The 25,637-nt window shown below is 33.3% G+C and overlaps 1 protein-coding gene across 5 annotated transcripts in view; it reads left to right on the top strand.

The window, feature by feature from the left end:
* PRPF40A (pre-mRNA processing factor 40 homolog A) overlaps positions 1-25,637 on the top strand; it is a 53,694-nt gene that overhangs the window by 13,861 nt on the left and 14,196 nt on the right. For 3 of the 5 annotated variants that reach the window (XM_082840739.1, XM_082840736.1, XM_082840735.1), the window contains 11 exons: positions 230-310; positions 1,469-1,499; positions 3,327-3,343; positions 17,650-17,760; positions 19,138-19,258; positions 19,496-19,549; positions 21,140-21,164; positions 21,822-22,193; positions 24,357-24,465; positions 24,961-25,025; positions 25,388-25,552. In XM_082840739.1, coding sequence (XP_082696865.1) covers positions 230-310; positions 1,469-1,499; positions 3,327-3,343; positions 17,650-17,760; positions 19,138-19,258; positions 19,496-19,549; positions 21,140-21,164; positions 21,822-22,193; positions 24,357-24,465; positions 24,961-25,025; positions 25,388-25,552 — 1,151 coding nt within the window. The remainder of the gene's footprint in view (positions 1-229; positions 311-1,468; positions 1,500-3,326; positions 3,344-17,649; positions 17,761-19,137; positions 19,259-19,495; positions 19,550-21,139; positions 21,165-21,821; positions 22,194-24,356; positions 24,466-24,960; positions 25,026-25,387; positions 25,553-25,637) is intronic. The other 2 variants (XM_082840738.1, XM_082840737.1) reach the window with 1 other exon arrangement.

Raw genomic sequence — 25,637 nt, 5'->3', positions numbered from 1 at the left:
AATAATTATGACAATACATATAAATAATGACATAAGTATTAAAATAGGTCATTAAAAAAATACTTCATTCATTCAACAAGCACTTACTAAGCATACTATTCATGTAGTGTAGTATTCACTGGGTTTTAATCCTAAGTTGTACATATTAGTTTTAATAACCAGATAGATTCTTAAAATCCTATTAGGTGCTTTGGTCTTATATAGTAATCTTTTTTTACTTTTGTTCTAGATGCCTGGAATGATGTCTTCAGTAATGCCTGGAATGATGATGTCTCACATGTCTCAGGCTTCCATGCAGCCTGCCTTACCGGTAATCTTGTGAAAGTAACTGTTTTCTGTGATGTTTTGATTTCTTTTGTCTATGAGATAACATACATATTTTGTAGGCAATCATGTTAGCTTTTTAAGTGCCTCCTAAGTACTACACGATGGGAATTACATGGACTTTTAGTTTCTTGAATCCAGGCATTTACATTTTTTCCTATATTTATATTATAATTGTTGTACATCCTTAGTTATTAAGTTAATTCTACATTAAACAAGTCTAGAATTCTAAAAAGCATAATTCCTTAGCCAGAAGCACTTTATTGCTCTTGTAGCGTTCTAATCTGAAAGAGCAGACGTTTGCTTTACCATATACTAATTAAAAATTGATAGGATGTGATTTAATACTAGATCCTAAATTTAGAAATCAGAAGATTTCATTTGAAATGCACATTTCATGAGACTTCAGCTGTGGCACATTACTTAGAAAATCTTTGAATACTCTTATCACCCTTATTGGGTGGTATAGCAATATAGAAATCATTATGATATTCAAGTTAGCATGACTTATTTATTAGTTATAATGAACAGATGTGGCATACTCCACTGGGGTAGGCTTTCAGTGTCGTATCCAAAACCCCTAGGGCCAGATACATTTCAATTTTTTTTTTATATTATAAAGTAATACATTGCATATAGTATATAATAATTATGTAAAAATTTCCCACGGGATCTTGGGCCGTGCACTTTAATTTCTAACACAATATTTCTAAAGCAGAACTTAAAGATACTCATTCTGATGTGGGATAAATAAGACTGTAAACAGTTCATATCATTCAGGATAGGTTTTGCCACTGATGAGTTTTGGTGCCAAACTAAAAAAAAAAAAAAAACTTGTTTTTCAGAGCTTTTTGGATCTTAGAATTGTGGGTAAAGGGTTGTGGATCTTTATGTAACCAATAATTATATAAATAAAACACTTAAGATTAAAGTGCTTCAGTAGTCCCAGATTACTGCAATTTTTTTTTTTTAACAATTTATAGCAAGCTCAGGGAACTGAGATCACTAAAACTTAACCAAGAATCTTTGAGTCAGTGGCTAGAGAATTGATACATAGAGGGGACTGATTATGCTTTAAGAGAATCGTATATAAAATACAGTTTAAGCAAGGTGAATGTTACTAATTTCATTTTTATTCTTACAGCCAGGAGTAAATAATATGGATGTAGCAGCAGGTATGTATACCATTTATGGTGATATATATTAGACTTAATTTGGACAGTAGCAACCGTGTTACAGTGAGGAATAAAACAGTGTCTCTTGGGCACTATAATCAGCTCCTGATTCTTTTTTTTTTTAAGCAATGGAAAATGGAAATCCATAAGAAATTATCACAATTTTAGATATTGGAATTCTGAGACCAGATTTGGTCTTCAGATATACTTTGGCCCACGGGATGTTTTTAAATTTTATAATTAGTTGCTGACATTTAAAGTCTGCAGGCTTACATAAAGATTGAATTTATCATTCTATACAAAAATTTAATTTATCTTGAGAAGTTGGATGATCTGAACTTTTATTATTTACAGTGGTCTTTCTCAACACAGTAGATACTCAGAGAATATTTGAATGGAAAATTCTGGTTGAGTCCATATTTGCACTCAGCAAACATTGTGGAATGGGTAGCAACTCCATACTTCAGATATCGAGCATGTGCTCTCAGACTTCTGGACTACTTCACTCATTTTTCTGATACCTGCTTGATCCTTATAGTCATTGCAGTTTGTAAGCCCTGTGATAATATATTTTTTTCAGCTAGTTACCAATAAGTGTTTATTATGACTAGTGTGACTTTAACATATAATAATGCTTCAATAATACATGAGTAAGTAATGTTCCATGTAATTTAGTATTCCAGATGGTGAACTTTGTGCCATGATTATGCCAAAACTTTTTTTTTTGAACATTATGGGTCGAAATATGTTTAAAATGCACCGTGTGCTTTCCTGGAGGTTTATATGGGCCATAACTGATCTTTTTAAGATGTTTCACAGATTTCATTCTTTAAGCTGTAATGATGTTCTGATATATCAATACCTCTGATATATCAATACCTTAGAATAGTATTTTAGCCTATTTAGATATCTAGAGGTGGTTACTATTACCCTAAATAATCCTGGAAAATTACTTCAAAGTTTTTTTTTTAGTTACTTTTAAATGCTTTGACTCTATTATTGATGTTCCATACTAGCTTTTTTTTAATTGCTCTCTGTATATATGTACTTACTTGTTTCCTTTTTACAGTCTCTTGTTTTTTTTACATATAGTTTTAAGCTACTAGTTTCCTAAATTAAAGATTATTCATATGAACTTTGTGACTAATAGGAATTTCTCCTTATGTCTTAAGATGGCTTTGATAGTTTAGGACAGTACCATCTAATAGAACTTTCTGTAAGTGTAGAAATGTTCTGTAATCTGTAGTGTTGTATACAGTAAACACAGCCACATGTAATTATTGAATACTTGAAATGTGGCTAGTGCAAAGGAGGAACTGAATTTTAAAATTTTATTTAATCTTAATTAATTTAAATGTTAGTTTAAGCAGGCATATATGGTGGCTAAAGGATTCTGTATTGTACAACATGTGTTTGGAACCTAGATAATTAAACTTGTCAGAAATCTAAAGCACAGAATCAGAGTTCTGACACATTACTGTACTTCAGCAGTATAGCAGAGAAACAGGAATTAGTTAAGATAAACACCTATTTAGCAAGAAAAGGAGAAACAAAAGGCAAGGGTGTGAATACTGCTCAAACAGCTCCCAAGTGAGTTTGCACATTGAAAGTTCAAAGTGCCAACTTAATTCTGAAAGTGCTTTGCACTATCGATGTTTTTCTTGTGGGAAAGAGAGCAAGTACATAGGTGATATGGGACAGTCTTAGGATATTTAGTCTGATGGGATGAGGAGGAAAAAATAGTATGAATAAATATTTTAACACTGTTAACCTAAGGAGAGCATAATTTATCACATTGTAATATTGTTCCAAAAAATTTTTTTTTAGGTACAACATCCGGTGCAGTAAGTACCTTTGGAATATATTTATTTCATTATACTTCTTTAGCCTACTACGTTGATGCTTATTTCTGTTTTGAAGATTATCTACTAAGTTGAACCCTTTTCCTTTATCTTCTGTGCCAAAGGTTGAAAATTTGTTTGAATAATTTATTTTAAAATCTGATTTTTGTGAGACTTAATCAGAGATATGGGAATCACCAAGGTTTTTTTGTTGTTTTTTTTTTAATTCCTTAAAGCTCAGTGAAGAGTTTATGTGTGTAATCTCATTTCATCAAAACAGTAGTCCTGAGAGGTAGCTGTTACTCTCATATGGTTGAGAAAATGCAGAAATCTGTGAATGAATTTTAAGTATGTTAGTATTTTAAATTTGGGGTGAAAGACTTTTAATTGTGACCTGTATTTAAATATTTTAAACTTTTATCTTTTGCTTTAAAATTGAAGAGTTATAAAATATCCATTTGGTATTCTTCCATTATAAGTGTCTTTTTTTGTTTTTGACTAATAATAGCTTCATGTTTTTCTTGCTTACTTAAATAATATGGGCTCACTGGGAGGAAAATGAAGCAGACTTAAGTTAAAGAGAAGAAAGTAAATTACCCTAAGTTTTTCTACCATGAGGGAACCACCATGATTAATATTTTGGTTGTGTCAGTTGTCCGTCAAACTATTTTTTTTTCTCACTTAATTGAAACATCTTTTTGTCATATGTTAAATTCTCACATATTCTGACATCCATTTCTGGGTTTTCTTTTCCACTCTATTTCTAATTCAATATTACACCATTTTCTGATTAGAGTAGATTTAATATTTAATAAGACAAGTCTTTCATGGTTTCTCTTTTCATTATGTCCTTTGCTGTTTTCAGATATTAGCATATGAATTTCCCTGTCCCCCACCAAAAGCAGTCTTTAAATACACACACAGAGACATGCTCTAAAGGCAAAAATTGTGTTTTTATCTGGGATTAATTTAATTCTTTCCATTTTAAGAGAACTGACATATTCATACTTTTCAATTAAACTTTCCCATCCAAAAATATTGTGTATTTATTTGAAAATTTGCTGTTGTTTTATTCTTTTTTGATTTCAGGTACACAAATTTCAGTTACTTGTGCTTTTCAGGCTATGGTCATTATTGTTGATCCATGGCGGTTCCCTCTATTTTTTCCCTCTATTCTTCCCTTTATTCTTTTTCCCTTTACTCCAGTCCACCCTCCCCAGTAGGTGCTTACTTGGATATATGTCCTAAGACACGTATATTGGGAAAAGCTTATGAAATTTTTTTGTGTAGCTTTTTTGTGTGTTTTTTCTTTTTTCTTGATCTTCATCCTTATTTTATAATTGACATACAATATTATATTAGTATCAGGTGTATAATGCAATGGTTCAATATTTGTATACATTACAAAATGCTTACCAAAAATAAGTAGTTAACCCATCACCACACATAGTAACAAAATTTTGTGTGTGTGTGTGTGAGGAGGACTTTACTCTTCAAAGATATAATACAGTATTACTAACTATAGTCACCGTGGTGTACATTTTATCCCTCATGACCTACTTATTTTATAGCTAAAAGTTTGTAGATTTTGACCCTCTTCACCCATTTCTCCCACACCCGCAAACCATCCTCCCCTATGGCAATCATCAGTCTATTCTCTGTTTCTATGAACTTGGTTTTTTTGTTTCGTTTTTCAGAATCTACATGTGAGATCATATAATACTTGTCTTTCTCTCTCTGGCTTATTTCACTTAGTATAATGCCTTCAAGGTCCATCCATGCTGTTGTAAATGGCAAGATTTCATTCATTCTTTTTTTTATGGCTGAATAGTTTTCCTTGTGTGTATGTGCATTTTATATATATCTTTATCCATTCATCCATGTATACTTAGGTTATTTCCATATCTTAGCTATTAAAAATGATGCTTCAGGGCTTCCCTGGTGGTGCAGTGATTGAGTGTCTGCCTGCCAATGCAGGGGACACGGGTTCGTGCCCTGGTCTGGGAAGATCCCACGTGCCGCGGAGCAGCTAGGCCCGTGAGCCATGGCCATTGAGCCTGCGCGTCCAGAGCCTGTGCTCCGCAACGGGAGAGGCCACAACAGTGAGAGGCCCACATACCGCAAAAAAAAAAAAAAAAAAAAGATGTTTCAATGAACTTTTTATAGGAACTTCCATACTGTTCCATAGTGGCTATACAATTTACATTCCCACCAACAGTGTAGGAGGGTTCCAGTTTCTACACATCCTTGCCAACATTTGTTATTTCTTGGTTTTTTGATAATGGCCATCCTGACGAGTGTGAGGTGAAATCTCATTATGGTTTTGATTTACGTTTCTCTGATGCTTAGTGATGTTGAGTATCTTTTTATATACCTGTTGGGCATTTGTATGTCTTTTTTGCCCATTCTTTAATTGGATTATTTGTGGTATTTTGCTGTTGATTTGTAGGAGTTTCTTATATATTGTGGATATTAACCCCTTATTATGGTTTGCAAATATTTTCTTCCATTCCAGAGGTTATATTTTCACTCTGTTTACTGTGTGGAAGCTTTTCAGTTTGATGTAGTCCCACTTGCTTTCTATTCCTAAACATGAGGAACTAGTTCAGAATTACTTTAACTTCCTTTTAGACTCCCTTACAATGAGTGGTGGTTTAAGGATAGCAAAACATGGTTCTAACCAGAACTCTGAACATTCTATGTAATTCAGGCTATGAATATGTACCTGGCAAGAGAAATTCCTGTGTATTTAATCTGTGGTCAAGCAGATCCAAGAGAGTCACTTCCCTAGGTTTCCTCTGCTGTCCTCGCAATTCTTTTTGCCTTCTGGAGTCAAAAATTCAGGTATTAGTTGCCTTGACATTTGTTAGAAGAAATTGACTGTTTGGATCTCTCTAGTCAGTCATTCTGACAGGCTTTCTAAACAGAAATAGCTTTTTCTGCATAGCACCTGGTGCCAGTGCTGTGCAGGTTGAGGTGCTCACTACAGGCCTATCACAGTTATTGGTTCAGTTCCAGACCACTGCAGTAAAGTGAATGTCAGTCATGAATTTTTTGGTTTCCCAGTGCATATTAAAGTTATGTTTACACTACACTGTAGGCTATTAAGTGTGCAATAGCATTATGTCTAAAAAAGCAATGTATATACCTTAATTTTAAAATACTTTATTGTGAGAAAATGCTAACCAATCATCTAAGCCTTTAGCAAGTCATAATCTAAAGATTACTGATCACAGATCACTGTAACAAATATGATAATGAAACGTTTGAAATATTGTAACAGTAACCAAAATGTAGCACAGAGACACAAAGTGAGCAAATGCTGTTGGAAAAGTGGTGCTAATAGACTTGCTCCACCGAGTCTTTCCACAAACATTCAATTTTTTAAAAAGGCAATAATCTGCGAAACACAATAAAGCTAAGTGCAATAATACCATGTAAATGTGTAAAGTTGCCAGATTACAGCAAGTTCAAGTTTTTCTTTTCGGAGATTTCTGGAATTTTTAAAATATTTTCAATCTATGGTTGGTTGAATTCACTGATGTGGAGGGCCAACTGCTGTAGTTCAGTCTTCTTTTAAGTCTGTTTTATGATAGAGTTTTAAATATTCTCCATTAAATACTGTGCATTCTTCATTCTGTTAGATTACAGATACTGTATAAGATTTGGAGCCATTTTGAATTTGTTGTGCTTTATGTTATCATTTTTCTATGTGCTTATCCAGCAGGCTTGCTGAACTCTTGTTGCTTAGTGAGTTTTCTGTGTAATACCACTACCCTCAAATGACAGTTTTGGCACCTTCTCTTCTGGTCCTCATATTTGTGTCTACTATTATTGTTTCAGGCAGAACCTCTAGTGCTATGGTGAGTGGTAGCAGTGATAAACTGGCATCTTGTCTTCTTTCCTCTCCTAAAGGGAATAAGTTTAAAATTTCTCCATTAAATATGATGTTTACTATAGTTTTTTGGTATGCAGTCTATGTTAAGTTGAAGTTTTCTTCTATTCCTGGTTTGCTGATAGTGTTCAATATGTACTTATTTTTTAAATTCTTCAGTGTTTTTTTCCATGTCAACTAAGATCATATGATATTTCTTTTCTACTCTGTTAATGTGAAAGTACATGGATAAGTTTTCTGACATTGCCATCTTTACATCACGAACATGAACCCTAGTTATTCATTATGTGTATTTAGTGGTATGTATATGTGCATACACGTGTGTTTAATTTCTTCTGAATTTAGTTTGCTAGTATCTTTTTTAGGTTGCTTGTTTCTGGAGAATAATCTCTCTTTTCTGGTCCTTAGAACAACTTAATAAGTAACTTATTTCTTAAGGCTTGATAGAACACAACTAAAAACTGACTGGACCTAACACTTTTTTTTTAATTAAAGTATAGTTTCTGTATAATAATATATGTTACAGGTGTGCAATATAGTGATTTACAATTTTTAAAATTTATACTCCATTTAGTTATTGTAAAATATTGGCTGTATTCCCCATGTTGTACAATATATCTTTGTAGTTTATTTTATACAAAACACTTTGTACCACTTAATCCCCTACACCTGTATTGACCCTCACCCCTTCCCTCTCCCCACTGGTAACCACCAGTTTGTTCTCTGTATCTGTGAGTCTGCTTCTTCTTTGTTATATTCACTAGTTGTATTTTTTAGAGTCCACGTGTAAGTGATATCATACAGTATTTGTCTTTCTCTGTGTGACATATTTCACTTAGCATAATGCCCTTAAAGTCCATCCATGTTGCTGCAAATGGCAAAATTTCATTCTTTTTTATGGCTGAGTAGTATTCCATTGTGTGTGTGTGTATCACACCTTCGTTATCCATTCGTTTGTTGATAGACGTTTAGGTTCCTTCCTTATCTTGGCAATTGTTAATAATGCTGCTGTGAACGTAGGGGTGCATGTATTTTTTCAAACTAGTGTTTTTATTTTCTTTGGATATACACCCAGGAGTGGAATTGCTGTGTCATATGGTAGTTCTGTTTTTAGTTTTTTTGAGAAAGCTCCATACTGGTTTCCACAGTGGCTGTACCAGTTTACATTCCCACCAACATTTACGAGGGTTCCCTTTTCTCCACGTTCTTGCCAACATTTGTTATTTGCATTCTTTTTGATGATAGCCATCTGACGTGTGAGATGATATCTCATTATGATTTTGATTTGCATTTCCCTGATGATTGATTACTGATGTTGAACATCTCTTTTCATGTGCCTGTTGGCCATCTGCATTTCCTCTTTGGAAAAATGTCTATTCGAGTCTTCTGCCCAATTTTTATTGGGTTTTCTGTTGTTGTTTTGTTTTTTTGTTCATTTTTTTGTTTTTTGATGTTGAGTTGTATGAGCTGTTTATATTTTGGATATTAACCCCTCATTGGTCATATCATTTGCAAATATTTTCTTCTATTCAGTAGATTGTCTTTTCGATTTGTGAATGGTTTCCTTTGCTGTGCAAAAGCTTTTAAAGTTTAGTTTGGCTCTAATAGTTTTTGAGGATAATGGTTTTGCATTACCATTTCAATTTCCTTAGTGGTTATTGGGCTATTCCAGTTTTCAATTGCTTCTAATAATTTCATGTTTTTTCCAGATTTTTATCTATGTTATTGAGGTTTAATAATTGTTTAGCATAGAGTTAGAAATCATAATTGCTATCATTGTCCGTTTTTTGGGGTTTTTTGAAGAGGGGAGAGGGTAACTATTCAATTTCTGTTGTCATCTTTACTTCCTTCTTGATTACTTACTCTCTCGGTCTTTTTCTAGCATCTTGAGTCCTTTTAATTTTAATTTGAGTCCTTAGCTCACTGGTTTTCAGACATCCTTAACTGTGCTGCTGAAGTTTTTTTTGTTTTGTTTTTTTTTAATAAACTTATTTATGTATGTATGTATGTATGGCTCTGTTGGGTCTTTGTTACTGCGTGCAGGCTTTCTCTAGTTGCAGCGAGCGGGGGGCTCCTCTTCGTTGTGGTGCGTGGGCTTCTCATTGCAGTGGCTTATCTTGCTGAGGAGCATAGGCTCTAGGCGCACGGGCTTCAGTAGTTGTGGCACGCAGGCTTAGTAGTTGTGGCACATGGGCTGAGTTGCTCCGTGGCATGTGAGATCTTCTCGGACTAGGGATCAAACCTGTGTCCCCTGCTTTGCTAGGTGGATTCTTAACCACTGCTCCACCAGGGAAGTCCCGGCAGGCAGATTCTTAACCATGGCGCCTCCAGGGAAGTCCCTTAAGTTTTGACATAAAGAATTTTTGTTGTTATTCAGCTCTCAATATCTTGTTTTCTTTTTTCCTCATTTGATTTCTTTTTTTATTAGGTATTAAGTGGTTGGTTTTTTTGGTTTCCAGATGTCAGATTTTTTTTTTTCCAAATTGACTTTTTTTTTTTCCTAGAGAAATTTTAGATAGAGTGCAAAGTAGAGAGTTCCCAAATACCCCCTATCCCTCATACATACAGCTTTCCCTTCTATCAACATCTCTCCCCAGAGTGGTATGTTTACTACAGTTGATGACCATACATTGACACATCATTATCACCCAAAGTCCAGTTTGCATTAGGTTTCACTCTTGGTGTTATGCATTCTATGAGTTTGACAAATGTTTGGTGACGTGTATCCCTCATGATAGTGTCATACAGAATAGTTTCGCTGCACTAAAAGTCCTCTGTGCTCTGTCTCTTCATCCCTCTCCCCATCTCCCCCCACAACCCCTGCAGCCACTGGTCTTTTTACTGTCTCCATAGTTTTACCTTTTCCTGATGTCATATAGTTAGAATCTGAAAGGGTATGTGACCCTTTCAGATTGGCTTCATTCACTTAATTTTCCTCCATTTCTTTTCTTTGATAGCTCATTTCTTTTTAGCACTGAATAACAAAATAATTATAATAGAGGTGAATAATATTTTGTTGTCTGGACATGCCACATTTTGTTTATCCATTCAGTTACTAAAAGACATTTTGGTTGCTTCTAGGTTTTAGCAATTATGACTAAAGCTGCTAAAAACATACAGGTTTTTGTGTGGACTTAAGTTTTCAACACGCTTGGGTAAACATAAAGGAGCACGATTGCTTGATCATATAGTAATAGTATATATACTTTTGTAAGAAACTACCAAACTGTCTTCCAAAGTGGCTGTACCATTTTGACTTCCCACCAGCAATGAATGATAGTTCCTGTCGCTTCACATCCTCACTAACATTTGGTATTGTTGGTGTTCTAGATTTTTTTGGCGTTTTAATAGGTGTGTGGTGCATCTCATTTTAATTTGCAGCTCTGTAATAGTGTATGATGTTGAGCATCTTTTCATATGCTTACTTGTATCTATGTCTTTTTTTGTTGAGGTGCCCAGATTTTTTACTCTTTTTACAGATTTAATTTTATTTATTTTTGGCAGCGTTGGGTATTCGTTGCTGCGCACAGGCTTTCTCTAGTTGTGTTGAGCGGGGGCTACTCTTCATTGCATTGTGCGGACCTCTCCTTGCAGTGGCTTCTCCTGTTGCGGAGCACCACCTCAAGGCCGCAGGCTTCAGTAGTTGTGGCTCACGGAGTCTAGAGCGCAGGCTCAGCAGTTGTGGTGCATGGGCCTAGTTGCTCTCTGGCATGTGGGATCCTCCCAGACCAGGGATTGAAGCCGAGTCCCCTGCACTGGCAGGCGGACCCTTATCCACTGCACCACCAGGGAAGTCCCTACTCATTTTTCTTAATAAGTTTAAAGAGTTTTTATATATTTTGGTTAACAGTACTTTAACAGATGTGTCTTTTGCAAATAATTTCTGTTTGTGGCTTTTTGCATTCTTTTAACTGCATTTGGCACAGCAGAGGTTTTTAATTTTACTTAAGTCCATCCTATCAATTGTTTCTTTCATTGATCATGCCTTTGAGAGACTTATTTTTTATAAGGTATACCTTTTTGCATTATGATCAGAAAGCACAGTCTATAAGATGTTGATTCTTTGCAGTTCATTAAAGCTTCCTTTACGTTCTATGTCAACACCAATTTTAGGAGTTTTTTGTGCTAATAATTTAAAGTTATTTTGTTTTTCTGTATCTTGACATATCTTTCATCTAAGGAGAGGGGTATATTAAAATCTTTAACTTGAAGGGATGTCATCTTTTTCTCCCATATTTTTCTGTTTTTGCTCTGTATTTCAAGGCTCATTTGCAAATAAATGCATATATGTTGAGGATAAGTTCTTTATCTGTTAACTCTTTATCAATATACAAGTCCTTCTTTCTATTTCGGTGGGACAGACAGTTATTATAGTTATTTTTATTTCTTTTTACCTTATAAAAACTTGTTATATTGTAAATAGAATATTTTTCCCATTTTTATTACAAGCTAGTTATTGTCATTCAAAAATTTTTGTATGTTTATCTTATAGCCAGCTAGATTACCAGAGGCACTGGATAATTAGTTTGTTTTTTTTATTTGAGTCTTCAGCAGTAAAGGCAAGAGAATTTATCTCTTTCCCAATCTTAATACCAGTCATTAATTTTATTGCCATAGTGTATTTGTGAAATTATAGTGATTGCAGACTTATGTTTTGGTCATGATTTTAATGGAAGTGGCTTTAGGATAATTTTTATTGGCCTTTGATAAGCTATCATTTAAATGTTTTTCTCTTTATTATTGTATTATTTGAGGATTTTTTTGTTTTTATTTTTTGAAGACTTATGAATTGTCATGATATTCGGGATGTAATTTGATCATACCAAGTCTATTAGTGTGATCATGTGGTGTTTTCTTTTTTCAATTTGTTAATAGAAATACTTTCTTTTATAGATATCCCAATATTGAACTACCCTTGCACTTCTACAATAAATTCTACTTTGTCAGAGTGTATATACTGAGGATTCTCTTGGCTTTTATTTAAATTCTTTCATTTATATTTATAAGTAACATTGCCTGCTTTTCTTTTTTTGATACCTTTTCTGTTGAGTTTTGTAACTGATAAAGAGCTTTTCATCTCTTTCTATGATCTGAAATAATATTGTAATCCTCTGTTCTTTAAAGGTTGCATAAGGTTCTACTATAAAATCATCTGGTTAGGTATCTTTCAATTGCGTCTATGGTAATTGGAATATTCAAGTGTGACGTGTTTCTTCTGGGTGAATTTTGGTGAAGTAATTTGGGAGGAAATCATTTCCTCGAAATTTTGAAATTGGTTGTGAATCTGTTCTATGTCTGTGGTTATTTTCCTTATTTAGAGTAGTGAGGGGATTTTTCTATCTGTCTTAGTCTTTGGATTTAGTCATTTTTTTCTCTTTCAGTTTTGTTCAGCTGAGCTTATACATTGTATAAATGTTTACATTTTGAGTTTGAATGTACTGAATTAAATCACAACCCAATGGTTGACTAGCTTTTTTGAATCTGAAAAGTATATTAGCTCTCTTGATAATTGCTCTCTTGTTAATTATACATGTGCATTTGTTTTCCTTATACCCCAGGTTTTTGTTTTGGGGGTTTGTTTTGTTCTTGCCTTTCAGATATTTTCAGTATCTATTGTGCTGCTACATCATTTGTTACAGTGTTTTGCTTTTTTTATTTAGTGCTGCATCTTAGACATTTTTCATTATATTAAAAATAGACCTGGGCTTCCCTGGTGGCACAGTGGTTGAGAGTCCACCTGCCGATGCAGGGGACAGGGGTTCATGCCCCGGTCCGGGAAGATCCCACATGCCGCTCCACGGCTGGGCCCGTGAGCCATGGCCGTTGAGCCTGCGCGTCCAGAGCCTGTGCTCTGCAACGGGAGAGGCCACAACAGTGAGAGGCCCGCGTACCGCAAAAAAAAAAAAAAAAAAAGACCTGTATAAGAGAGTTTGTAGTATGAATGGACCGTAATTGAACTGTCATTGGGGGGTTATTGATTTATCTCTATCTTGTCACCACTATTAGTAATCTGGAAGAGACTATCCTTGTACAGTCTTTGCAGCTATACAAATGGGATTTTGTAGAGTGAAACTTCAGGATCAAGAGATTATGTTTGCATTTTTGATTTGATAAGAACTACTAAATTGACCTTCAGAGAAATAATACTAATTCTGTTCCCAACAGTAGCCTGAGAGTACCCTTTTCTTCACACCCTTTTAACATTGCGTACAGCTGCTCTTTGTCATTCATCTGATGAGCAGAACGTTTCATTTTAATGTGCACTTTCTTCATTTACTAATGAAGTTGAACATCCAATTATGTTATCTGTATTGAGTTCTGTTAGTGGCCATGTTTATATTTCCATTAGAATGTCTTTTCTTATTGATGGTAACAGAGTTGTGTATGTTAAGGGCAATGATTTTTTAATCCCTTGTTTTGTAAATATATACTCCCAGTTTATCGTTTGTAAAAATGTTTACTTTCCGTTGATTGTCCAGGACTGCCATTTGTGTCATCAGTTTTTTATTATTACAATAAGTGTGTCAGTAAGAAAATAGTTTTGGGAATGGTGTCATCTGTGATGAAAGTGCAGAGTAATACTAAGGCTCCAAAGCAATGAATATCTTAATAACTCCTGCAGTGCCCCAAAGAAACTAACCTTAAGGTTAAAAGTAGTGTCCTGGCTTTAGCTCATTTAGAATATACATTTAGGTCTTTGTTAGGTTTTTCCCAGTTTTGCAAAGGCAGTCTAAGTCTTTGATAGGTAGCATTTGCTTATTGCTCTAGAGAGGTCTTATGTTTAAAAAAAAAATAGTAATTTTGTAGGAAAATGAGTCTTATTAATAGACTATGCTAATATGACTATCAGTACTTAGTAACTACTTGCATAGGTCATATTTTATACTATGAAGATAACTCTCCAGTTGTTAGTTGTTGATATATTCTTTATGCCACTCTTCATCTTACACTCAGCATTCAGATACATTTGTTTTTAAATTTTTCTTTTAAAATATTAATTATTAGTTTTGGCCAGAAGCAAGACATTTTATAATTTTACTTTAAGTTGCAGATCAGATATTTCTAAGGAAAAAGAGCGAAAAATTTATCAGATAAATTACTTTTTCCACTCCAAACTTGACTTTTATAAGTGAATTTGATTATTGCTTAAGACATTTGTACAGAATTTATATTCCTGTCTGAAATGATTTCATTTCTGTTGATGCAAACAGTTGGAGCCTTGATCCATAGTAGGACCTTAGTTTGGGCTAGGACAATGTAATGAACTTAAGCTAGCTATGTTACCATGGTCATATTACTTTACTTTCTTGTGCTCCATTTTCTCTTCTATAAAGTAGGAATAATAAATGGTACCTGTCTCATAGGGTTATTAAAAGAATTAACTGATAATTGATGCAAAGCAATTAGTACAGGGCTTAATACTTAGTAGTTGGCCGGAATTCATCTGTTCTTATTGATAATTAGACTGTCCCTGAATACAAGCTTGAAACAGTATTTCACGGTGGGTAAAATGTGTTTTTTTTAAGGCAGAAATTACTGAACTGTTCTAGTTTTATCATTTATTTCCTGAATCATTATGAGCAAGTTGTTAACCCTCCTAAGCCTTGATTTTTTAATTTGTAAAATGCGGATAATGGTCTTACCTGCTTTGTAGTACAGTTGTAAAATTCAAATAAAGTAATAGGTAGTGAATACTAAATTGCTTACTATTTGTTTTACTAGTTTGTATACTTCTCTTCTCATGTTTGGTCAAGTGTACATAGTCCCCTTCTTTTTCATTCCATTATCTCATATGTTTATTTCTGGTGAACTTCCTCTTTCCTTGATGCCTTTAGCAAATGTGACTTGGGAAGTTTAAATATAATTTTGGAACTTAATAGATTTCTTCTTAGTTAGTGCAATCCTGAGTTGGTACTGAGTTCATTTTTATTTTAATAAGAAATACAGACCTCTTTATCTCTCTTAATATCACTTAATTTATGAAATAAAGCATTATGCATACAATTGAAGAAGCTTCCATATATGTCTCTTATTGCACCACTTTTTCATTATAGGATGTTAAAATAGGTGAATAACAGCAAGCTAAATATTTTTCAGCAGTTATTTAATGTTTGCTCCAGAGAGATTATAGTTGTCATATTCTGCAGAGGTACTAGAACAAGTTAAGGAATTTAAATACACCTTTGGAATTATCTAATCATCCTGGTATATCATTCAGAAATCTGTAAGATTCTGTAAGTGGTCGTGTCAGACTCTTTCCAGAATGGACTTAACAAATCTCTATAGGAAGGGCCGTTTTGTATTAAACAACCCAAATTTGGTTAAGTTCTTTTCTGTGAATTCTAATGGCGGTCTGTAATTCCTTCACTTAACTCTAGTTCTTTTCTCAGAAATTACAGAAAATAATCATCTTACCTCATCTACTTTTGTTAAAATTACATTGATTTATGTCCTCCTTAGGTCGTCTTTTCTTGTTCTCCATCCCCACAATTTGCAAATATTCCTTATACAGTTTTCAATGAGCATATTTCAACATTTAACACATCTGAAATTGGAATGCATTCTATCATCCATGATGTCCTATGATCTTCGTTCTCCAGGCAGCACTTATCACCTAGTTGTGCATGACTGAACAGTAAAAGTGCCAACATCAGAAGACTGAATGTCCGTGGTTTGCAAGAAAATCCTAGAAATAATGGCACAACACTCTTTTATCAGCTAGGAATAAAATGATTATGTGAGAGAGTAGGAAAAGCGATGAATCACATGTGTTTAGCCACATTCCCAAAGCAGAAATCAAAAGTAGATCTGCTCCATTACTCAGTAAAGTTGATAAGGAGGGAAGAAAGGTAAGCCAGTTTTAAATAGGTAAGGAGAAAGTTAAGAACCAGTAGCAGTGGTTTTCAGTTATTTTATGGCTTGTTTCGTTTTGCTTTTTAGAAATGCTGCATTATTAGTAGGATTCTTGGTATGCAACAGGGGATGGATGGTATTGTGTGGAAATATAATGGACATTAGCACCTTGGATACAATAAGGGGTCTGAGTGTAAAGTTTAAGGAATAGATTAATTATTTTATTTGCCTGTTTTCCTTTTTATGTATTCACAGGAGTGATAGGAGATAAAACCTAAGTCTAATAAGTAAGAATAAGTCCTTTCAAAACGTTTAACATAAATCTGAGTGATAAAAAATGTGATGGTTTGACAGTGACTTTACCTTTTCTTCCTTAGAGGAATGTACAACAATCTTTTGTTTCAGATTTGAAGAAATTTGGTATAGATCATTTTTATAACCCTTTTTTGAGCATACTTTAGTCTGAAAAATCTGGTGCTCAGAATTGGGCTTAGTACCTTTGATCTCATCCAGTAATTCATTCATTCATGATTCTTTGTAAAACTGCTTTTTAAAAACCACTTTATTAAGGTATGATTGACATATGAAAAGCTGTACATATTAAATGTGTATGACTGGATGATTTGGGGAATAAATACACATCCCTGAAACTATCACCAAGACCATAGACATCTATCATCTCTCAAAGGTTCCTCCCAGCCCCTTTTATTATTATTATTATTATTTTGTGTTTGTGCACATGTGTATATATGGTGACCTTATAAAACTCTTAACCAACCTTTTATTTATTTATTTTCTTTATATTTTTGACTGTGTCAGGTCTTCGTTGTGGCGCGCGGGCTTCTCTCTAGTTCCAGTGCGCGGGCCTCTCTCTAGTTGTGCCGTGCAGGCTCCAGAGCGTGTGGGCTCTGTAGTTTGCAGCATGTAGGCTCTTTAGTTGCGGCCTGCGGGCTTAGTTGCCCTGCAGCATGTGGGATCTTAGTTCCCCGACCAAAGATAGAACCTGTGTCCCCTGCATTGGAAGGCGGATTCTTTACCACTGGACCAGCAGGGAAGCCCCTTATGCAACCTTTATTTGAGCTATCATGTCTGTTGATACTTGAGGTCTTACTAATAACTTTTAGTAGTTTCTTAGTAGTTCTTTTGGACCCCATTAGTGGATTTATATTCTGTATCAAACTAGTTTCATGTAAAACTTTATCTTACTCATCTTGTGTTGAGGCATTTGTATTCACATTTTATCCCTGTTAAATTTCATCTTGTTGATTATTAAGTTCTGATTGTCATACAAAGGCATCCTTTCTGATTTTGATGCCTGCATCTTTATGGCATGTCAATTTAGAACTTTGTCCAACTTGATGTAAATATTCTTTGGGTTAGATATTCTATTTTCAGTTACCTCCCTGCTTGCATTGATCAATTATTCTAAATAACTGTCAAAAGTATGCCCATTTTATACTTTTAATTTCTTCATATATTGCTTTGAAACTAATGATACTGATATTTATTTACAGTGGCACTGTTAAATAATTTAAATCTTTTTATAATTATTTTTCTTTAGAAATCAATGTGGACTGAACATAAATCACCTGATGGAAGGACCTACTACTATAATACTGAAACCAAACAGTCTACTTGGGAGAAACCAGATGATCTTAAAACTCCTGCTGAGGTAAAAGTTTGAGGACTGGAATTTAGAGATTAAATAGATTGGGTCTTTTTTTTTTTTTTAGGATTTTGGTGGGTATTTGGCTTTCCAAAGAATAGTATTGCTTATATCAGAAAAGGATGGTACAAAGGCATTCAGAGGAGAAAAGGGTTTATACAGTCACACCAATCAGCAAAAAGACAAATAAAATTCATTCCCTTCTATAGGCAGACCAGTTTTGTTTACTGATATTTGCCCCTGCTCAGGAACCTTTGTCAGGTGGTATCAATTTAAGAAAGGTATTTAAAGAATAAATTGGAAGAAAAAAAGTACTCTCTCTCTGCTTGCCCTTTATTTGTTTTCCTCTTTATAGCAAACCTGAGTGATTTCAGATATCGTCTACTGGGCTCTTACATTTTTCCAGTGGGGCTAGGATAATGGAGATGAAGTTAAATTACAAATACAAATACTTCCATCTTTTAGAATGGGAAATTGTCTCTTTGGAAAATATCCCCCCCCCCAAAGTATGTATATTTAATTTTATGTTGTAAATTTTACCATTCAAAATATACAGATATGAAAATAAGATTGAAGGAATAAACTAAGTAAGCAATATTACCTGTGGTTTAATTAGGAAGTCTGGAGTCCTAAGTAAGAGCTGATCTGGCATTTCAAAGCTATACTTGAAGTTTTTCCTAGTAGGCAGCATATTCTTTTTTTCCTTCTCTTAATTAAGAATTTGAGGAGGTAAAAATATTTTCCAGGCCACCACACTAATTATAGAACAGCAGTACTTGGGAGGGGAAGTTGGCAGATGATAAAATTTTTTATTTATCCCAATACTGACATAGATATTTGCCCAAGACACTGATTAAATTTGAGTTTTCAGTAGCATTCTCATTCCACCCTAACAGGTTCTGTATATTAGGTTTTAAGTATATCATACATAACAATGCTTCCTTACATAAGGTAGTTCACATAGGTTTGTAATAAATTGTTTGTGAAACTGAAATCTAAGCATAACCAGATCAGACTTTGGTTTCTCCCAAATTTTATGTTTTTCCTACTTGTATTAGTATTTAAGAAGCCTGTTTGTGAAATATGGATGGTAATTTTTACCTATGGTGGGATGTAAATGGCAAGAGCACATAGGGTTTGAAATTCAGATAGACCTGGTTTTGAATCTTGTCTTTGCCCCTTAATAGGTACATTACCTTAGACAAACATAATATATTCAAATAACATTAGTTAGTAAGTGTCCTATAGTTGGTAGCTTATATTATCACCATCTCGCAAGCTTTAGAATTGTATGGGTTGATAGTATGTAGTAAAAACAGTGATGTAAATGATGAAAGATGCTAAGTATATTACTGTTAACTGAAGGTTTTTATTTTGCTTTAGCAACTTTTATCTAAATGCCCTTGGAAGGAGTACAAATCTGACTCTGGAAAGCCTTACTATTACAATTCTCAAACGAAAGAATCCCGCTGGGCGAAACCTAAAGAACTTGAAGATCTTGAAGGTAAAACAGGGAAAGATAATTTTTAATGTTACTTTTTTATGTATATATGTCATTCACATTGGAACAGTCCTTCATAAATAGGATTGTTCAAACAAAGGCCTTATATTTTTTAATTAAGTGATTAGAACATTTTAAATGGTGTAACAGTTTTATGGGCTCTTATTTTCTTGTTGCTCTAGAACTCGGTTCTATAGATTTTAAATAGATTTTTATTTGATTTGATTCCACTGAAACTAGGATACCAGAATACCATTGTTGCTGGAAGTCTTATTACAAAATCAAACCTGCATGGTGAGCTGCTTTGATAATTCATTTTCTGTCATTATTTAACATTTTAAGAGTATGTCACGAATGTTCACTAACCATAATTGGATAAATCTGCAGTGAGAAATCTCTAATTCAAAGAATTCCTTTCATTTAAGGGTTATATTATAAATGAGCTTGTAGCTTTTAACATTGTACTTTTTACTTTCTTTTTTAAACAAAAAACATCATTTACTATTGGAAAATTGAACAAAAACATCATATACGATATTTCTAAAGACAGCTATGAGTGTTGGTGCACACATGGAATATGTGACAACTCAGCAGATAGCAGAGAACCTTGAACTCTTATCATTTAAAATTTTGTTAATATAGTGTAAGACTCTACATTTAATGCTGATGTTATTTTAGCACAACACTGCAGAATAGCCTTTATGTTTATTATGGGAGAATTAAAGTAAATAGAATACTATGCCTCACTTACAAAAGGAGAATTTTCCAACATCCTCAACTATTCAGAATATCCCTGAGAATCTAGAAATACTACGTAATATAAAACCTAGGGCTTAAAATAGCAGAGATTCAGAGTAGGAATTGAGAATTTAGTTCTTTTACTCTTCTAATAGAATCTGGTGTCATAAACTATTGGCTTAGAAGCAACAGATTATAGGAGAATGGGGCTAATAAAGTAGTCTGCAACATATAACAACTTCTGACAGGAAAGTGAGAATAAAAATTTCTTAAAGGCACTGTGGTCTTACGTCTATTTACCTTTTCCCTGTGTCATCTCATTAGCTTGGATGGTCATTATCCGAAATATTTGTTAATTCGTAATGATAACCCCTTTAGTATGTTTTGTCAGCCATACTAAACAGATTTCCTTTAAAAGGGGATAAGTTTTAAAAATATTTTCATAGAGTTAAGCTTATATTATCATTTACATGGAGCACCTCATTCCCTAATAATGCTGAATAAATGAGATATCTTTGTTACCTGTAAAGGAAAATTTACTTTAACTAGAATGAAAGCTGAAATATTGAGTACAGATCTTTAAAGCTCAATTTATACTTCTATACTAGCATTGGCTAATAATAATATTGTAGATAGGTAGATTCTGAGTTCATTCATGTAAGAAATATCAAGCTCATTTCTGATATAACCCTATTACAAATAGTTGGTGTGCATAACTATCTATCTACCTGTCAATGCTAGTATATATGTGCTGGAATTTCATAGCATACATTCGACCCCATTTTGAATTTAGTATCTTTAAAAAAAACAAAAAACAAGTAGTTTTATCCCTGGGGAAAGTAACTATTTTATTCCAGAATTATGCAGATACTTTCAGGGAGTTTTTGCAGTAGCCAACAGCCTTTGAGAAAGTAGCATTGTGGGAAGAAGCTTTCCTAAAACTTGCTGTTATTTAAAGTTTGTTTTTATTCTTTAATTGCTGCCCTGGAATTTACAGAACCTTTGCTCTATAAATGTAGTGATTTTTTTTTTTAAAGGGTGGTAAATCTTACTGTATAGAACTTTTATCTCCTTTTAAAGTCTGTTTTCATTGATTGTATTTAAAAGCTATGTAGTACGTAACTGTTTTTTTTTTCTCTTTAATAGCAATGATCAAAGCTGAAGAAAGCAGGTAAGCAGTTTTGGACATCAGTACATATTTACAAATTTAGTATCTCCTATAACATCCTTGTTTTAACTGTTTAAATAGTATTTAGCATGGTAGGCCTGATAGTTTGATGTCTTCAGAGGATTTGGGGTAGGGAAAGAGATATTTACTCAAGATACACACTTGATGCTTTCCTAGACAGTTATTAGAATTTGGACAGCATCCTTAACAAAAACTGTTACAGAAAAGTCCAAAATTTGATTTGAATTAATTTGGGAACGGATGAAGTGTTGTATCAGTATTATCTCCCTTCCTTTACTCAGGTTTTCCTTTTAATGGGTGAAATGAAATTAATGATATAGGTCAAATTTTATGGCATAATACAATCTGATAGGACATTTTGTAAATGAAAACAGTTATTGGACTTTGGGAAATGCAGATTGTTGCATGAGTGCCTATCATACATTATCACGAATGTTTGCTGAATTAAATCAAAGTAATTCAGTTTCATACTGTGGTTTTAATCTTTTTGAATGGCTTAATAGTTTGGCAGCACTGCCGTTTTTCCCTTATAGTAGTTTCTCTTATTCATTTGATTTTATGATAATTTAATACTAACTTTATTTGGCTTTGTGATTATTCATAATGAACTGACTAGCTTTCTCTTTTTTAAATACATAGTAAACAAGAAGAGTGCACCACATCAACAGCCCCAGTTCCTACAACAGAAATTCCAACCACCATGAGCACCATGGCTGCTGCAGAAGCAGCAGCTGCTGTTGTTGCTGCAGCAGCTGCAGCAGCAGCAGCTGCTGCTGCAGCCAATGCAAGTGCTTCCACCTCTGCTTCTAGTACTGTGGGTGGAACTGTTCCAGTTGTTCCTGAGCCTGAGGTTACTTCGATTGTTGCTACTGTTGTAGATAATGAAAATACAGTAACAATTTCGACTGAAGAACAAGCACAACTTACTAGTACCCCTGCTGTTCAGGATCAAAGTGTTGAAGTGTCTAGTAATACTGGAGAAGAAACATCTAAGCAGGAAACTGTAGCTGAGTAAGTTTAGTAACTTGTTTTCTGCAAATCAGTACCAGACTTCATTAATATAAGAAATTGCTGATCTAGTCAGTGGCCATTAAATGTTTAATAAAAGTTTTTTGAGAATCAAAACATAAGCCTTTAGATAATGGATAATTTTTGAGATTGAGTTTTTTGGGGTCATGCTTTCAAACTGTTGCAAAACTAATCCACACAAGTTTAGGAAGCAGAGCTGGTGATAGGGTAAGAGACAAATTTGAAGGGGTGCCAAAAACTTAGTAATCAAAATGCAGTATTTTAAATCAAAATCAATGCAAAAATCCCATGATTAATAGAATAAAATTTTAAGTAAAGACAGGATCAGAATTATTGATTTTCTTTCTATTTCATTCTGAAATATGGCTTACTACAGCACTGCAGGGAAGTTGCTGTAGTTCAGTATTGAACAAACAAGCAAAAATCAAGTAGACAAAAATCAAGATAACACTTAACAGTGTACAGGAAAACTGTTAGTGGGGTTAAATTGGTACAACTTTTTAATAAGGCCAAATAGCTGTATCTCTAAGTTTACAGTTTGTATGTACCCTATGATGTAGTAATATTTCATATGGCTGTGCTTTTTATAGCTATAAAAAGTAACCTTGAGCTGTGCTTCTTGATTTTAAAGATATCCACATACATTAAAAAATATTAAAAAATCATGATGTCAAGATCCAAACATGATCACCCATCTTAATATTTAAGTATATTGATTTCATCTTCCTACCCCCTTTTATAAACTTTTTTGATTAATTTTAATGTTCATTTTCCAAAGTATGAAAATAGCTTTATAATTTTTCTGATGTTTTAGAAGTTTAAAAAGATATCTATATAGTATATTTGAAGGCGTAAAAGAGTGAGTTAACATTTTAATTATATCCTTCTTCCTTTTTTGTGCATTTAAAATATGTGCATATTTTAAATTTTAAAAATATATCAGAGATGTCTACATCAGTAGAGATCCAATCCTATCGTGTTGAATATTATTATTTATATAATTAATATTCAACATGATATTATTTATATATACATTAATTTCAGTATTCTCCTACTGATAGACATTTAGCCCTTCTAGAATAATATTGTTTTACATCTTTTCATACCTATTGTATTTTTTCACAATAATTTGTTTTTCACATTTTTAACAAACAACTGTTTTCTGCTTCCTTTTTTGTTTCCTTACTATAGTACTTGAGTCAGTATAATAAACTTGATTTTAATTACTTTGAACGTAGATCATTTACAGCTCGTAACTTTTGGCTGTGCTTTTTACAATATTTTTGATGATTTTAAATAAATACTCCAAAGTAAGGTTACTTGATTCAGAGGGTATGAATTAATTGTATTTTTTATTAGTATGTATTCCAGAATATGCATTCAGCTTAAAGGTGGGGGGTGGGGTTTGTTTTTTGATTTGTCTTTTCCTGCATTCTCTTCTATAAAGGAAGAAATGTTAAGATTATACAACTTTTTCATAAAGATCCCTCAAACAAGTACAGTTGACAATTCTTGGGTAATTCTTTCTGTTTGAAATCAGTGTTAGCAGACTTTTTCATAAACCTTCAAAGAGTAAATACTTTTGGTTTTGTTGGTGATACAGTCTGTCACAATGACTCAATTCTGCTGTGGTAGTACGCAGTCAGCCATAATCAGTATGCAAACTCTTGAGCAGGGCCATGTTCCAGTAAAGCTGTATTTACAGAAATTGGCAGCAGGATGGATTTGACCCATGGGTTGTAGTTTGCCAATCCCGATTTAGATTGATCTCTACATCTTTTTTATATTTTATGCACACTTGTCCAAATCCTATTATTAAGACACTAAAATGAGGACGCTGAATAAGTTTTATAAGCCATTTGAAAGTATTAACTTGTGGGCTAGTGAAACTAGTGTTGTAGTATAAATGTTTATTTTAGCCTTTGTACAAGGTCTTAATAACCAAATGTTAGAGGAAAAAACTATATAGTACTTTTATTTCTTTATGTTGCATTAAATGTGTCTCATGGAGACTTTATTCTAAACTTGTCAAATAAGTTTAATTTGTTTACCTCAACAGCAAACAAATAATAATAAAATATTATTTTCCTAAATGAAGCAAGTGTTTATTTAAATTGTAAATACAGTGTATAAATTTCTCTCTAGTTTTACTCCCAAAAAGGAGGAGGAAGAAAGCCAACCAGCAAAAAAAACATATACTTGGAATACAAAGGAGGAAGCAAAGCAAGCATTTAAAGAATTATTGAAGGAAAAGGTATTTATAATAGAGATTTTTATTTTAAGTATCTAATAAATGAAATTATCCTTCAGTGCAGTTTGTACCTTGATGCTTTTATTAAAAATACTAATCTTATAAAACGGCTGTGACTGAAAATGAGCTAAAGTTGTCTTTTTTCTCTTTTTAACTTTGAAAAACTGACTTTCAACCAAAAAGAATGTGTAAGGTACTACACAGCACATTCCACCTCAGTATTTAATATAAGGTTTTTTATTCATAAAAATTGTTCTGTCTTCTAATCAATAGTCTGAGAAAGAAGTATTCATGGTCTGTTTAAATTTCAGTTGTTCTTTTTAGTCTATAGATACATTACACAGATTTGCTTGCTTCAATGAATTATTTTTTAGACCTTTTTTCAAACTCCTGCAAAGGGAAGTGATTGATGTTTGCAGTGAGTATTATACTTTGTTCCCTGTTGTATGACTTACTATATTTGTGTGAAATTTTAACTTTTCATTAAATGATTTTCAGCGGGTACCATCTAATGCTTCATGGGAGCAAGCTATGAAAATGATCATTAATGATCCACGATACAGGTAACAGTTTGTTTTTTTAATTTACTTTCCACCTTGAGCAAACTAAGCCTAGAAAATTTAAATTATGTAAAGTAATACAACTTTTCACTCCATGGTCTTCTGTTATTTTGGATACCAATAATTGAGTTGCTTTATGTCTGATAAGAACCAAAAAAGTTAAAAGGCTTGTCATATAGTCTGGGCACCCTGCTATAGATGTTAGAATTATTTTTAAAGTAGAAATTATTTTCTGTAATTATTTGCTATCTTTAATAACTTACTGACATTTTCTTAATTTGTGAATGAAATTTATTGTTTTTTCAAAGCACTAACACTTGATCATCTTACGTTCATTTACTCTTATATGATATTTTTCTATTTAGTGCTTTAGCAAAGTTGAGTGAAAAAAAGCAGGCCTTTAATGCTTATAAAGTCCAGACAGAGAAAGAAGAAAAAGAAGAAGCAAGATCCAAATACAAAGAGGCTAAGGAATCCTTTCAGCGTTTTCTTGAAAATCATGAAAAAATGACTTCCACAACTAGATACAAGTAAGATTTTTACTGATCATGGTATATGTTTACTGTACTGTTTCTGTGTCAGACTTTTTACCAAGTGCAGTAACTGATTCAGATG

The sequence above is a fragment of the Leucopleurus acutus genome (assembly GCF_964270905.1).
Source record: "Leucopleurus acutus genome assembly, chromosome: 6".
Taxonomy (NCBI): Eukaryota; Metazoa; Chordata; class Mammalia; order Artiodactyla; family Delphinidae; genus Leucopleurus; species Leucopleurus acutus.
This window is presented reverse-complemented; position numbering and strand designations above follow the sequence as displayed.